The following is a 17,017-nucleotide window of genomic DNA, read 5'->3' on the forward strand; positions in this document are numbered from 1 at the left end:
TTATTTTACGGCATGTACCCTTAAGCCTTTTTTTCCCATTTTTCTTTTTTATATCAAACACTGATTTTAGAAATAGGATATGGCTTTAACAGTGAAGGAAATATAGGGCAAAGGTTAATATTTCTTTGTGTATAACCTTTCTATAAAATAACAGACTTAAAATAACTTATAAACACAGAACAATCAATAGTGATTGGGAGACAGAGTTGAGCTATAAATTTAAAAAGACAAATTTTACAGAGAAATAGTTCTTTCAAATACCAGAAGCTTAATGTAAATGGCATCCCATGCATACTCTATAATTTAAAATATGTTGCTAATTATATTTCTAACAAAATTTCTGGTTTCCTAACTCAGACATTAATCTATATACCTATTTTTAATTGTAGCCACCGAAAACACACATTTTTATTCTTTAACAAAATTATATATATATATATATATATATATATATACACATATATGTGTGTGTGTCTGTGTGTCGTGTGTCAAAAGACAACTTGCTGGAATCAATTTTCCCTTTCCACCAGGGATCAAAATCAGGGTGTTAGACGTGGTGGTAAGTGCCTTTACCTAAAGAGGGATGTCTCTAGCTAGTATTTCCTTATTCTTAAGGTAAGCAAAAATCAGTTATGTGGGTTTAACTACTATTTCTGTCTGTATTCTTGTTTTCCTTTGGGGAAAAATTAGAATACAGGTGATGTTAAATGGAAGAGGTGATGAGAGGACACACATACATACACACACACATACACACATACACACACATACACACACATACACACACACACACACACACACACACACACACACACACACACTTGGAGTTACTCAGCACAAGGGAAAACCTTCTTCCCAGAAGCCATGGGTTTCAAATAAACAGCCCAGGCTACTTTCCTAAGTTATCCTAGAGACAACCTAAACGTACAGGCTACCTGATGCTAAGGCTGCTGCTCCTGAGCACCACACACTGTGCTCCTGGACACGCAGAATTAAGCTAATACTGCCTAGGGAGATTTCCCCCTACTGGGCACCTAGCATAGTACCAAAAGGTGCTGCTGTTCAGGATGCTGAGGGAGAAATATGTCAACAGTTTTATCTAGCTGTGAACCCTGTGAGTGGCCTAGTAATATACATTGATGGGTCCAATATTGGCGCAAATATCACAGGGGTGATCAACTGCTTTCTGATGGGATTCAAGGCCCACTCCAAAAGAAGAAACATATGGCTAGTACTGTAAATGTGACAAAGAACCCATGGCTGGGGAAGCTCATAGGTCCCAGGGTAAACTATTATTTGACTAAATGAATGATATAACATGAAGTTGCCTCTGAACACATATTCTTATAGCTATACATTACTACAGCTCTCATTCTTCATCAAAAATGCTTCTTTGTGCTGATGACTCTACATCCATGCATATATGGGCAGCACAAACTGAATTCAGTAGGTTCTTAAAAAAAAGAAAAAACGTGAAGCTGGGAGGGGCTGGGAAGTGATTTGGGAGGAGTAACAAGGAGTAGGGGTGAACATATCAAAATACATTCTATGCAAGTATGAAGTCCTCAAATAATAAAATGTATTAATAATAGTAAGATAAATGTCCTTGATGAAAAAAAACCTCCCTTGTCTTTTAAATATGGATTGAATCCAGGGATATATACATGCTATATAAGTGCAATAATACTGAGACACATTCCTAGTCTTTTATTTTTTTAATTCTTAAACAGGGTCTCCCTTAGTTACACAGGGTCTGCTTAAACTTGCAATCTTTTTCTTTTTTTGCTTTATCCTCCCAGTAGCTGAGGTTACAGGTTCCAGCTCTATCACCTTTTATTTGCAATTCTAGAATTAGGCAATATATCATTCTATCAATAAGTGTTCCTGGAACTCAATACTTATAATTAAAAACATAGAAATTAAGCAAAATCAAGCACCAGTTAGATACATTTACATATGCCTTGATAATTTGTTGAAATTTGCCTATCTGAACACAGTAAGGCATAAACCAGTTCGACATTTCTTGACATTCTAGAGCAGACGCTCTCAACCTTTCTAATGCTATAACCCTTGTAATACGTTTCCTTGTGCCGTGGTGACGCCCAGCCATAAAGTTACTTTTGTTGCAATTTCATGCCTGTAATTTTGCTACGGTTATGAATCTTAATGGAAATATCTATGTTTTCTGATGGTCTTATATGTGAGGCCTGTGAAAGGGGCATTCGATCCCCCAAAGGGGTTGAGACCTATAGGCTGAGGACCACTGCTCTATCGTCAGGATTAATTTGTAATACAATTTAAAAGGAGCTCTAGCAGTGCTTTCTAGTCTAGCTCAAGCTAAGCTAAAAGAGTCAAATTTTCTCATATTTAGTGGCTTCAAAATTTAGTAATATTTCCTTACTGTACACCTCAAAAACAAGATTAATATATTTTTTAAGCAGTTGGTCAGAATTTTATAAAACCTGTTCATGCACCCAGGTTTTAGTGTAACTTACGAAACCATGGAACACTATAATTGATACCTAGTTAAAATTTGGACAGAGCTGGTGCTTATGCATAATCCCAATTACTTTTGGTGGCATTTATGTCCTCATATGATAAAGGACAAACTTCCTGCAGTCCTTTCTATACTGGGATTTAGATTTGTTGATTTAGACTCTGGGATTTAGATTTTTAAGAGTTTTGTAGTATAAAAGTCACTGGATTTATTAAAATTACACAATGCATTTTTCTCATTGTTTAGGTAAGTTGATCATAGCTATAGAAGAATGAAGCAACAACTTTTGTTATTTAGAAATCAAATTGCACTGGCTTTTTTTTTAAAGTGCTAGGCATTTAATGCTAGATATTACCCATTCTAAACAAGTAGTCTACCACTGAGATATGTCTCTAGCCCCCATCTCCTATTTATTTATTTATTTATTTATTTATTTATTTATTTTGTTTTTTTTCGAGACAGGGTTTCTCCGTGGTTTTGGAGCCTGTCCTGGAACTAGCTCTTGTAGATCAGGCTGGCCTCAAACTCACAGAGATCCGCCTGCCTCTGCCTCCCAAGTGCTGGGATTAAAGGCCCCTATCTCTTATTTTAAAAGGCTTTCTCTTTACTAATTTTTTGATGAATATAGATATAGCTAGAAATATACAGATAATACTAAAATGGGTCAAAATTCTTCATCACTGCTAAGATGAAAACCTTCAGTTCTGAGCTGGTGACGTGGCTTAGCAGGTGAAGGTGCCTATTCCTAAGGTTGTTGACCTGAGTTCAATCACCAGGACCAATATGGTGGAAGGAAAGAAGTGACTCTCACAAGTTGTCCTATGATAGCCACATGAACACTAAGACATGTGTGTTCATGCAAGAGTACACACACACAGAGAGACAGAGAGACTTAAAATTCAATGAAAATAAAATATGAGAATTCAAAATCATGCTTCCATGCAAACTGCTATACTGATTAGTAAGCTTTCTGAATGTATCTATACCAAAGCCTCTAAAATGGGTAAGAAAAACTAAAAATCCTTAGCATTCTGATGTATCCAGAGAAATGGGAAACATTTTGAAACAAAATCTTTTGACAATGGCAGATACTCAGCTATCATAGGAATGTGAGACTTCCAAGAAAAAAATTGCAGTTCTTCCCACATTACAGAGGCAAATACATTAAAGAAAACGGGAGAATACTCAGAATACTGGATCTAACACAGATTAAATCTGAAGGAGTAAGGACATAACAAATTTTATGTAAGCAATTATATGAGAGTACTAAGAGAGTAATTATCAAGACTGATTAGATTTCATTTGTGTTTTCACATCAAGCTAAGGAGTATTCTGGATAAGGAAATTTGAAAAAAATTTATGTGAAAGTATGGGCAATAAAAATTCTTCGTGGCCTACATGAGGATTCTGCACCTGGTACTAAGATGACATAAATTAAAACACCGTGCTTTATTGAAGGGAAGGCTTCATCTACCTATACTGCATTATAAATGAACTGGCATATTTTCAGTCTTCACTCTACAGTGAGAAAGGGCTCTATATGTCAATCTAAATAAAGTAATATAATCAGCAAAGTCAATTTTGATTATTTATCTTTGAATCCTTAATTAAAATATATGGTTCAATTTGATACATTTTATAAATATGTAAAAACACAGAGCTCCTGGCTTCTGAATTGAAAATTCATTTGAGTTCAATCAGTCTACCTTTCCTGGAAAGACATTAAAGATCAGGTCTTAACTACTCTTTTTTCAGAGTATTTATTATCGCTAATATTTTTATAATTTAAAGCTCATAGAAAAATCATTCTGTATTTAAAAATTATTTTATCGACTTATTCTTGTGCTTGTGTGTGTGGAGTTAGTTCTCTTCTTTCATCCTTAATTTAAGAATCATATTTAAGTTGTCAGACTTGTGTGGCAAGTCCCTGTACCTGCGAAGCCATCTCATCATCCCCCTCCCATAATACTTTGCTAGTAAATGCCTATGCCACTGTTTTTCCTAGAATCAAATTCTGTTGGTAAAGCTGAACATTTAGCCATTAAAATATTTAATATGGTTTAAAATTGCATTTCTGCAGTAATAAGAGGAAAATTTTCAATTTTTCATTTTACTTTATGTAGATGGGTGTTTTGCCTGCATATTATGTATGTGCACCACGTGCATTCAATAACTTCAGAGACCAGAAGAAAGCATCAGTTCCCCTGGAACAGAAGTAACAGGTGGTTCTGACCCAACCAGTGTGGGGGCTGGGAAGTGAATCCAAGCTCCACCGTAAGAGCAGCCAGTACTCTTAACCACTGAGCCATCTCTTCAGCCCCAGTAAGGTCCTGTTATATTCTCCAAACATAGATTGGGTTAAAAGTCAAGTTGGAAGAACATATAAGTTGTGCTTACTGAAAAACAGCATGTACAGTAGGAAGATCAAATTAATAGTATTTCTTAAACATTAGTTCCTAAACACGTTAAAGTCCTTAATTTTTACTTCTGTGCATAGTATAGAGTATATAATTTCTTTAGATTTAGGCTTTTATAATAAGAAATAAAGGTACAAATAGAACAATTACTATAAATTCCTTTTTGAAAGAATAGACTATTCTAAACATAAGCTTTTCTGCAAAATTATGTGATGGCTATAGAAATTACCTCTGTACTAAGGTCATATTGAGTTGAAGCTGCTCGGCACTTGAGCCTGAGTTTTGCCACCAGTTGTTCAAAGTCTTTAACCTCATTGAAACGAAAAGCTGTTTTTCCTTTGATGCTGATGATGATGGATCTGTTGGAGTCGTCAGTTTTATCTATAGCTAAGACCTGGGGAGTAAGAAGATAAATAAGTGAATCACATTTTCTCCCAGTGCTGACACATTCAGATAGTGTTTGGCTTTCTCTGTCATGGCTGAAAGTTTTGGTCTGGGGTATGACTTACTCAGAGAGAGATCTGTGCTAATGATGATACAAATCTTCTCATTTCAAGTTATTTTACCTTTCCAGGGAAAAGCTAAAGTAATATGGCCTTTAAAAATGACAACATAGACAAAACAATCAGTGATGAGTACTGATTTTTCACTGTCATGAAAGTCTCCAAATCCATTCTTTCTAAACAAGTACATCAAATGTGACAGTCTTAAATTTTGGTAATCTTAAGGGTCAGAATGATCAAGTTTATTTTGTGCCACTCTAAACCTTTATCTGCTTTCAAATTTTTCCCACTTTCACTTTTGGCAAAGCTTTACTGAAAGGAAATTAAAAGTATCTCACATGCTAGTGTTTTTAACTTGAAGAGGAATTTTGTGCTTCAATGATTATTGTATATTGCTAAGAGGACACATTTACTGGGCCTTTTGCTAATTCACAGAATGAAAGGGTATGCCATAAATTACAAACTTAGATACACTGAAATTTATATTACCTCTCGTAATGGAATGATTACACTACATAGATTCCCATCCTGGCTAGCAAAGCAGATGTAGTTTTCTGAAATGCACATTTTTCCATGAGTACTGAAGTGGCTGAATGGTACCCATAAGAAACATTCATGTACTTCTTTCAAAGTCTCTTCTTTGGGTAGCCTAAAAAAGGCTTTGAATTGCTCACTGTGGGCCCGATATTCCAAACCTCTGTAGAAAAGAGCAATGGGAAGGAGGAGCTCAAACGATGAATTCTAAAGTATGCACATATCTATATTGATTTAATCAACAGAAACCATAAAGCATAAAGATTAAACATCAAGTAGTATGTTCTTGAATGGATTCTTATATGGAAAAATAACAGATTCCTGATCATTTCATTTATTTTTTTCCAATTTCATTTTATTCATAAATTAAGACTCACAAAAGTTAGAGAACTATAGGCCTCAAAATAAGCTGTTAGGGGTGATTTTCTGAAGGACCAATATTATAACACTAATAATGGCGAAAACCAACCTTGGAATACAGTAATTTACATATGTGGTTATTAGAAAATCCTGCAGTTATATAAATAAAATTAGGTAATTGAAATTGGTGGCATTAAAGTTCAAAGAGGAAAAGCAGAGTATAAAACAGAACATCAAGATTCAGTTCGGCAGAATTTTGCAAGATTGTTTAAAACATCCAAGATTGGAGCAGAACAGAACAACACTGCCTGCACCATGTTGGGCATGGGACAGGAATTGGTAAACAAAGATGAACCTTGTTAACTGACAGATAAATAGATAAATACAAAGCTGTTGCTCTAAACAGCATGATTTTTCCAGGAGCACTAAAGACCTTGTGCTAAGCAGCAATGCCATCTGGGGTAGTAAGAAAATTATGTAAGTTCTAACTCAAAGCCAGCTACATGGAAACTAAATTCAGCCTTCCTGCACCTACTGTTTGAAAGTGTAGTACTTTATCATGTCTAACAAATTAATCCTGATATATATAACCAGAAACCCATGTAAAGTTTTACTCAAACTTAAGTTGGAATTTGGTGGGTTATTTCACTATTACTAACTGGATGACTGACAGTCCATTCGTGTGGATAGAAAAGTTTCTGTGACACACTATTATAAAAGGAAAAGGAGTCTGTTGTGTTAAGCCCTATTTCTGCAAACATTTTCAAATTGATTTTATTAAAAACGCATGAATGGATCTACACTAAATGCTTGCAATTGTGCTCGCAGATTGTTTCCACTATAGAGCACTTACTTGTACAGCAAACGGAAGCAATAAAGATGCTCTATTACAAATGGGATCTGAGGACTTCTTCAGGAAGATGTTTAGAGATTTAGATATGTGTGGCTTTCAAAATGCTCATTTAAATAAATCTCATTTAAATAAAGACTTGGTAATGGGCAATTCATTGACATGTAAGGTAAACAAATTTACTTTTTAAAAGTTTTTTTTAATTTTGGATTCTTTCCCCTTTTTATTTATCTTTACGTGTATGGGGGTTTTGCCTGCATATGGATCAGTGTATTCTGTGTACACAGTACCTGAAGAGGCCAGAGGGTGTTGGAATCCCCTGGGACTGAAGTTACAGATGGTTGTGAGTCACTATGTAGGTGCTGTAAATTGAGCACAAGTCTTCTGGAAGAGCAGTCAGTATTCTTAACTGTTGAGCCATCTCTCCAGTCCCCCAGTTTTATATTTAATTAAATATTATATCACCCCTCCCTCCAGCCCTACCCTTTCCTATCAGCCTCTCTTAAATTCAAGGCCTCTTTTTCTTTATTATATATATTCTTTATTATATATTCATATATATATATAAATGAATAAATAAATAAATACAACTTGCTGCATCTGTCTAGTATTACTTGTATGCATATGATTTTAGGGCTGGCCACTTGATATTAGTGAACCAATCAGGAGCTCATCCCCAGGGAAAACTAACTCTTCCTTTCTTAGCAGTCATTAATTACCTGTGTTTCTTAACCTAGGGGTGGGGTCCTGTGAAGGAGAAGAAAATAATTTTTAAAAGAATGTTTCTAGTGGTCAATCGAGGAAAAACGTTACAAAAGCAAATGCCTAACATTAATGCAATATGAAGTGGATCTGTAAATCGTGTTTGTTTATGTGAATGTGGGTATGCCTGTATGAGTTTATCTGGAGCATGTCATGTAGATGTTTGAGGCCAGGGCATGGCAGATCCCCTGGCTGGAGACACAAGTGGATGTGAGTCACCTGATGTGGGTGTTAGGAACTGAACCTGGGTCCTCTGCAAGAGCAGTTAAGTGCTCTGAACCACTAAGCCATCTCTCCAGCCTTAAGTCCTTTCTTTAAAAAAAAAAATCGTATATTTATTTTTATTGTATGAATGTTTTGTCTCCATGTATGTCTGTTTGCCACTTGTGTACCTAGTCCCCATGGAGGTCAGAAGAAGGAATCAGATCTCCTGGAAAAGGAGCTACAGGCAACTATGAGCCACTGTATGGTTGCTGAGAATCAAACCCCGGGCCTCTGCAAGAGGAGCTGGTGTTCTTAACTTCTGAGCCATCCCTCCAGCCCTGAGCCTTAAATTCTCAATGAAAGAGTTCCATTTGTAAAACAGGCAGAGACCTAACTTTGGTAATAAAGTATAAAACTTCAGCTCACAGATTCATCAAGTAATCTTTCTGCATCTGAATGTTGGGAATAGTTTAGGAACTGTGTGAGAAATGACTAGCTACCCAATCGGGCCTAGTTAGTATATGACAAACCTCCGCATCACTTAGTCTAGTCTATCCAAAGGCTCTGGATTAGGTTTCTCTTAAACTTTCCCAGGCTATATCCTCATCTTCCTTGCCCCAAACGACTTTCACTAGCTAATTCTGAATGCTTTTCTTTCCTCCTCCCCTTTGCCAAGTCCCTTTCAGTCAACTGTCTAAGTGTTGAATAGATGAAAGGGCTCCGTCCACTTTTAGCAAACTGAATATAATGATGAACAATGATCAGTCAGTCAATCTCTTTTTCCTCCTGGAGGATAAGGCCTCCCTGTAGAGCTCAGGCTGACTCAGAACTAATGACCTTCCTGCCTCAGTCTTCCAAGTGCCAGGAACGTCCCCATTCCCACCTAGTCAGATACTTCTGATGAAGGCGCTAATAATGATTAGTACTTGTGTAGTTCTTTTATATTTAACCACCACACATTTCATTCATTCCTAATAAGGACCCACAGAGGAAGAAATGACAGAGAAGCAAACAAAGACTCTGAGAAATGGGAACTTTAAGAGACTTCTCCAGTTTGAAACTAAAGCCTATGGTCCACTGGCTCTATTAAGTTGTCTCTACAGAAAAATGTTAATAGTATCACTAAATTAATTTAAAATTAAACAATATGCTTAACTACTCTAGAACTTAAGTTATCTAGACTACAAACAGACAAATTTAGAATTGCCTAACCACATTAAACTCTCTACATTTTGGAAATTACCTTGTGCTCACTAGTCAACTTGACACAGCTGAATCATCAGAGAGGAAGGAGCCTCAGTTGAGAAACTGCCTCTATGAGATCAGGTTGAATGCTAGCCTGTGAGGCATTTCCTTACTTAATTCCTACCTTCCTCCCTCCCTCCCTCCCTCCCTCCCTCCCTCCCTCCCTCCCTCCCTCCCTCCCTCCCTCCCTCCCTCCCTCCTTTTCTTTCTTTTTTCTGAGACAGGGTTTCTCTGTGTAGCCCCTGCTGTCCTGGAACTCACTTTGCCTCTGCCTCCCAAGTGCTGAGATTAAAGGCTTGCACCATCACTGCCTGGCATTTTCTTAGTTAGTGAATGATGGGGGAGGGCTCCATAGTGGGTGGTGCCATCCCTGGGCTGGTGGTCCTGGGTTGTATAAGAAAGCAGGCTGAGCAAACCATGGGGAACAAGCCAGTAAGCAGCATCCCTCCATGGCCTCTGCATCAGCTCCTGCCTCCAGGCTCTGGCCGAGTTTGAGTCCCTGTCCTGACTTCCTTCAATGACGAACAGAGATATAGAAGCATAAGACAAACCCTGTCCTCCCCAAGTTGCTTTGGTCACGGTGTTTCATCACAGCAACAGAAATCAGAACGAAGACATACTCTAATATAAATCCTATTTAATTAAAAAAATAATTTCCAAACCTAACTTCCATTATATCTTAGAATTAAATTTCACAGAGGAGTAGTTCTGAAATGTATTCAAATAAACTTACAAATATAAACATCAATGATCAATGTCAAAGAAAAAAAACTATCATATAATATAAAGCATTTAACTTTTAATGTTAATCATTGTTAAACTATTCTTACAGCCAAACAATACTATAAAATGTAAATATTGGGGCCAGTGAAAAGGTTCAGAGAGTATAGGTATAGCCTTGCTGCCAAGGCTGAGGAGCTGAGCTTGATCCCCACAAACTACACTGTGGAAGGAGAGAATTGACTTCTGCAAGTTATCCTCTGACCTCTATCCCTATGCCTGGGCATGCATGACTCCCCCATATCCCCAACAAATGAGAGATGAAAAGAGAAGTAAACATTAATATTGAAATACCTTTTGGTAATTTGTAGAGGATCATCAAGGACTGGGTCATTATCAAATGTTTCTTTATCAAAAAGTCTCTTTATGGCATAGTTTGCCAGTTGTTCCATAAGAAGGTATGTTTCATTAATGTGCAAAAACATTGAAAAATAGTGATTCTCTCCTTGGGAACATACATGAATACTCTCTGTTAGTATAACAGTTGAAGTCTTTTCTAGTTTTGAGACTGCGTCCCAGGAGATAATGAGTTTAACTGCAAATAAGAATTATAAGTGCAATTACATTTTCAATATTGATTTATGTTCATAATTCAGTTCTTTTATCCATGACCACTGGAAAAATAATACAGTACTTTAGAAGTCAAAGTTAATTAAGATTTTGAGGCATTGTAATAAATATATAATAATCAGTGATTCTAAAAAACAGGTATATATTCTTGACTTTTTGATTTTTCTTTTTAATGGTGCTGGGATTGAACCCAAGGCCTTATGCATGCCAGACATGTGCTACCACTGAGTTATGTATCCAATACTTGGGACAGATACCATTTTAAAGAATTAGAAAAAGATTTTGATGTGATGTTTAAATCTGTTTCTTTATATACAATCATCTAATTATATAACCATTGATGTAAAAGTTATACATATGCCATAAATAATACCATTTGATCCTTTGTGGCTGCAAAATGAAATGTAGATCAGGAGGTACAATGGCTTACTTTATGTTGTATGTTTAAAACAAGAATTAAAACACATATGAAAGCAAGCACACAGCTTCTAAGAAGATAGAAGTGGTAATATACTAGATTCTTATCGCTTAAAATTTATCTGCTACTCAATTTATGTCTAAGATTTTCTATCCACATTTTAATTGTTCCCTGTGTTACATAGAGATTCTTAAATTCTTTCTGTGGTTGAAACCTCTTTGATGTGAACATATAATTTAATTACTTTCAATATCAATCCCATTACTGTACACAGAACTTAACACCACTGAGTTGATAGGTCATTGAGAAAATTGAAAGCCATGAAAAGCAATAAATAGACACTTACTTTCTGATCCTAGCAAGAAAGAATAGAAACTCAGAAAGTTGGTACTTAGATAGAGCCAACCCTGACAAGGAACCCGTCCTTTCCAATAACTGCAGGAATAATACGTTACTAATTTTTCCTGTTCTGGTAAACCAAAAGATTTTTCAAATTTCAAAAGAGCTTCTCGAAATTTCTCAGGATCATCTTCTTTAGCAAAAGAATCTTTTCCCTCTTCAGCAATTAGTCCCTGGAAGAGATAAAATAGCTTCAGAAAACTTACCATCACCTAGCAACAAAAATCTTTTTCATATTTAAGTATAGATCTTAAGTTTCTCATTTTAGGTATTGATCAAATAGACCTCTATGGATATATAGGCTGTATGTATACATGTCTGCATATGCATACTTCTCTTAGGATAGAGGTGAGCACATTGTCTTTAGTTTGTTTTTTTTTTGTTTTTTTTTGTTTTTTTTTTTTGGTTTTTTGAGACAGGGTTTCTCTGTAGCTTTTAGTTCCTGTCCTGGAACTAGCTCTTGTAGATCAGGCTGGTCTCGAACTCCCAGAGATCTGCCTGCCTCTGCCTCCCGAGTGCTGGGATTAAAGACGTGCGCCACCACCGCCCAGCTGTCTTTAGTTTTGTAGCAGTGTTTTTTCCCTTTATAAGAAGCTATCACAAATGTAGGTGTCAAACATCTTCTGAATAAACAAAAGCTTTGTTCAAAATCCTATTTAAGCGACAGTGAAATGAAAACACCGCTGGGAATGTTCACGAGAGCACCAAAACCAAGCCATTGCACAATTTCCTGAAGCACTCATCCTGGCATCCAGGCATGTGCTTCTGAAGGGCATTAAAAGGGCCAGTAAAAGGATGACCTTCTATGTCACCCCAATCTTTCCTGAAGAAGACTCCATTTTAGTGCTCCATTTACAGAATACATCCATATCACTTATTCTCTTTTGGAATCATGCACATTTTATTTGAGGGCTCAGAACTCATACCAACTAAGTAATGAAGCTAAAGGTAAGTTAATTTTAAAAATTTCTTATTGTTTAAGAAATATATAAAAAGCTGGCGGTGGTGGCACACGCCTTTAAACCTAGCACTTGGGAGGCAGAGGTGGATCTCTGTGAGTTCGAGTCCAGCCTGGTCTACAAGAGCTAGTTCCAAGACAGCCAGGACTGTTACAGTGAGAAATCCTGTCTCTAAAAACCAAAAAAGTATATATGTATAAACTGGGTTTCATTATGACATTTCCATAAAATATCATTGTACTTTGCACATAATTCATGTCCATCACCCTCTCTTGTCCCCTGCTATCTCCACTCCCACAGATCCCTTCTTACTCCCAATTTCAATGTCATATATACACATGCATATGATGTAGATTTTAATATATATTTAAATTTGTGCATGAGGAAAACATGCAATATTTGTTGTTTTATTGTATTTCTATTTCTATAATCTAGATTTTAATATATATTTAAATCTGTGTATGAGAGAAACATGTAATTTTTGTCTTTCATTTTATCCCCATTTCTCTCTGTTCCCATTAGTTCCCTTCCTTCCTCCAAGTAGTAGCATCCTTCACTTTGTGTGAGTGATGTAGAATTTAAATTCTGCATATCAAAGAAACATGGGCTACTTGACTTTGTGACTAGGTTTGTTTGCTTAACATAGTTATCTTCAATTCTATACACTGTCTACAAATTATATAATTTCTTCTTTGTGCGATAATAAACTCCACCGTGAATATATACCACATCTTCTTTATTCACCCGTCCGTTCCACTTACTCTTATTTTGCCTTGTACAAAATTAGTAATATCTTCATTTGAATCAAACACTGATAAAGTCTTCATTATATTTTGTTCCAACCAGTCCCAATGTTTTGTTATTTCTTCTCTGTTGGCCCCTGATTAATAATATAGAGTAAAAATGATTCAAGGGAAACGCCTTAATAAACCTTCTCTTTATATTCAAACAAATTTAGTTTAAAAGGAAATGAAACTACTTGGTCACTTTCACAAAAGATGGCTATATAGAAATTAATATATTTATTCCTATTTCATCTGAATACATGAGCACAAACAATAGAGTTAAATTTATTATAAATAGAAAAATACAATACTTAATGAAATGGGAGAAAAATAACTCATAAGGAAATATAAAAATTCTAAAAATAAGATAACAGTAATTAGTGCCCAGAAGAAACCATTATCTTTACAAAGAAACATGTAGGAAACACACACACCCACTCACATTTTACCCCTTGGTCAAATACAACTACTAGCATTGTGTCTAAATTCTTCAAGACTGACAATAGTAAGCACGTGACAGTCCTTCACATTGCTGTACAAATGTGGACTTTTTACTATGGTTACTAAACACACAAACCCTTTGGTAAGAGCCAGTGAATTCACTAAAACACGCAGCAAACTTACAGACATTGCATGATGAAAGTCAGAAACCTTGTGGCAATATTAAACCATAAGACCTATTGCGCCAGCGTCAGTCTTAGCTGTCTTATTGAGGGGTATATTAAATATTCTTATTGCTAGGTTTGCTTCACTTGGAGAATCTTTCATTAACCAGCCCCACTTCTCTTATTACCAAATATCTTTAAAAATCTTTCTGGAAATATGGATTATACAGATATCATTAAAAAGAAATAGCGTTGACTGCACAGAATGTTCCCATGATATAGAGAGGATCACAGTAAAATTTTATTGACACTGCAAAATTGTTCATTTTCTATAATCCAGGTAGATATTTATTCATCTTATGAATAAGAATTATACTTATATATCAGTTTCATCTGCAAGAATGGCAAGATTTTACTTTTTTAAAGTAGAAAAGACTTTTCAAAACCATCTTGACTAATAAGTTTCAGAACTGAGGTTATAAAATTCTCTTAATCTTATCTTCATTTAGTTTTGCTAGACTATAATTTAAGAGAGTCAGGAGAACAGAATTAGCAGGATGACTAAAGGAAATTTAGAGGAGAATTTCTTTCATAGTTACACATCCTAATAAATGTAATTGTATGCTGTATGTTCACAAACATGATGTGTCTACAAATTCATGTGTATTTTTTCAAAAACACACACACACACACACACATTCTTTAGAAAGGAGGGGAGGAGAAAAGAAGAAATCAGTCAATATTTAAAAAGACCATAACTATGAGATTCTAGTTTTGTTCAATATTACAATGGAAATGAAATGACATAGAAATGAAAGACAAATATTGCATATGAGTTAAAATTATTCTGATTTGTATTATTAGGAAGACGCATCATAATCTCTTTCCCACGCTACCCACAATACATTCTGTGGAAAGCTCTGGATCATCTGGGTATGAATGATAATGTAGCTGTACCTGCAAATCATTCCTTCATATTTCAAAGTTATATTTCAAAGTTTTGAGAAACATCAGGTATGTAAATAAAAAATTCAAATGTCAGGCTTCTACTTTTTCAGGGAAGAATCTTTAAGTTTTGGGCTTACCATAAACCATGTTCTCCTTATTTCAGTTACTATTAGAAGAAGAAAGAACACTGGTATTTAATGGGGAAGGTCCAATCTTCCCAGCAGTTTGGTAAAGAATTACTAAGTTTATAAAGGAGTCAGGCAGCAGTCACAGTAACCAATGCCTGCTCAGAATCTGCACTGCTCACTAGCCTTTTAATTTCCTAATAACCTGTAATCATTCTTAAAGGGAGGTGGGACTGCTAGTCTCACAAAGAACAGTTGCATTTAACTTGCTTCCAAATCTTAGAACAACTGAGGAGTATAAGGAAATTTGAATATTCAGTTTTCCTACATACAAAGCACTTGTAACAACGCTTAGTGTACAGTGACATTCAATATTAGTTGATTTTGTTTTTAGATATGAATATCTTATACATTTAAATAAGATTACAATCTTCATTAATAAGAATGTTTTAGCAAAAGTATTTTCTTTTTTTAAAAAAATTTATTTATTATGTATAAAATATCCTGTCTGCATGTATGCTTGAAGGCCAGAAGAGGGCACCAGACCTCATTACAGATGGCTGTGAGCCACCATGTGGTTGCTGGGAATTGAACTCAGGACCTTTGGAAGAGCAGGAAATGCTCTAAATAGCTGAGCCATCTCTCCAGCCCAAGCAAAAGTATTTTCATTTCTGTAATTATTAACTCTTCAATTTGGAATTTGAGGCTCATTGAGTTCTGCTATAATTATCTTAGTATCTTGCTTATATTTGAACTGTAAGGCTTTTTAAACAATCATACTTACCACATGCAATTGACAAGTAAACTTGAGAATCTGGTGTCTGGTGTAGGATGCGAAATGGAGCCACTTTGGCAGTAGAGTCTAAGACAGAATCGAGAGTCCCAACTAGAAGCCCTGTGATAATAGAAAAAAATTGTAAACATAAAGACTTTATAAGAGATAAAAAATATCAATTCAGGGGCTGGAGAGATGGCTCAGAGGTTAAGAGCACTGGCTGCTCTTCCAGAGGTCCTGAGTTCAATTCCTAGCAACCACATGGTGGCTCACAACCATCTATGATGAAATCTGGTGCCCTCTTCTGGTATGCAGGCATACATGGAGACAGAATGCTGTATACATAATAAATAAATCTTTAAAAAAAATATCAATTCAAATGACAATTTATGAACTTTTTTTTTAATTCTACTCTAAAGGGTCTTTTTGAGACCTTTTTGTTAAAGTCAATATATATAGAAGATAAGGAGATACTTCAGTCAGGGACCTGATTCCAATCATCAGAACCTACATTAAATATTCCATACATGATGGCTCATACTTTGTAATTCCAGTACTGGAGAGGCAGAGGCAAGTTGGGTCCCTGGGGATCACTGGTTAGCCAGCCTAACCTATCTGGTGAGTTCCAGACCAAAAGAAAACCACAATTCAAAGGGAAAAAAATAGATGACATCTAAGGAACAATGCTCAAGGGTGTCCTCTGGCCTCCAAGCACATGCACACACATACAAACACCCACACCTAACCAGACATAACACAGAGCAAACAAAAAATACATATTTGGGACAATGGAAAGACTAATATTTATCAAAACAAGAAGTGTTTAAGAAAATAATCTTTCAATAAAAACATGTGAGGCTCAATTGTCCAAATATCTTATTTCCAGTACTTAAGAAGTTCTTTAAGAAGGCTGTATATTTATTAGACAAGAATCTAGTACCAAAGACTATGTGAGAATGAATTCTGGCTTTGTGACTTACTCAAATTTGAGCCTGTTAAAGTAGTTTCCAAAAAAAAAAAAAAAAAAAAAAAAAGAAATAAAGTAGTTTCCATCTCTACACCCTCATTTGTAAAATAAGGGTGACAATAAAGAATCCATTGGAAAGGGCACCATAAAGGGGAAAGGAGACACCACTTAGAGCAGGGCTTCCCAACCTTCCTAACACTGCGACCCTTTAATATCCTTCCTCATGCTGTTGTGACTCCAACCAGAGCATTATTTTTGTTGCTACTTCACAACCAATTTTGTTAATGCTACCCCTGTGAAAAGGTCATTCAGCC

At 35.7% G+C, this 17,017-nt stretch overlaps 1 protein-coding gene across 1 annotated transcript in view; it reads right to left on the reverse strand.

Annotated features, from left to right (window-relative positions):
• Positions 1-17,017, reverse strand: part of Tbc1d8b (TBC1 domain family member 8B) — a 79,806-nt gene that overhangs the window by 49,042 nt on the left and 13,747 nt on the right. The window contains exons 2-7 of the mRNA XM_057760080.1: positions 15,746-15,856; positions 13,260-13,378; positions 11,487-11,712; positions 10,447-10,687; positions 5,907-6,114; positions 5,144-5,308 (exon numbers count right to left, since the gene is read on the reverse strand). Of these exons, the coding sequence (XP_057616063.1) occupies positions 5,144-5,308; positions 5,907-6,114; positions 10,447-10,687; positions 11,487-11,712; positions 13,260-13,378; positions 15,746-15,856 (1,070 nt within the window). The remainder of the gene's footprint in view (positions 1-5,143; positions 5,309-5,906; positions 6,115-10,446; positions 10,688-11,486; positions 11,713-13,259; positions 13,379-15,745; positions 15,857-17,017) is intronic.

This window comes from Chionomys nivalis, chromosome X (assembly GCF_950005125.1).
Source record: "Chionomys nivalis chromosome X, mChiNiv1.1, whole genome shotgun sequence".
NCBI classification, from domain to species: Eukaryota; Metazoa; Chordata; class Mammalia; order Rodentia; family Cricetidae; genus Chionomys; species Chionomys nivalis.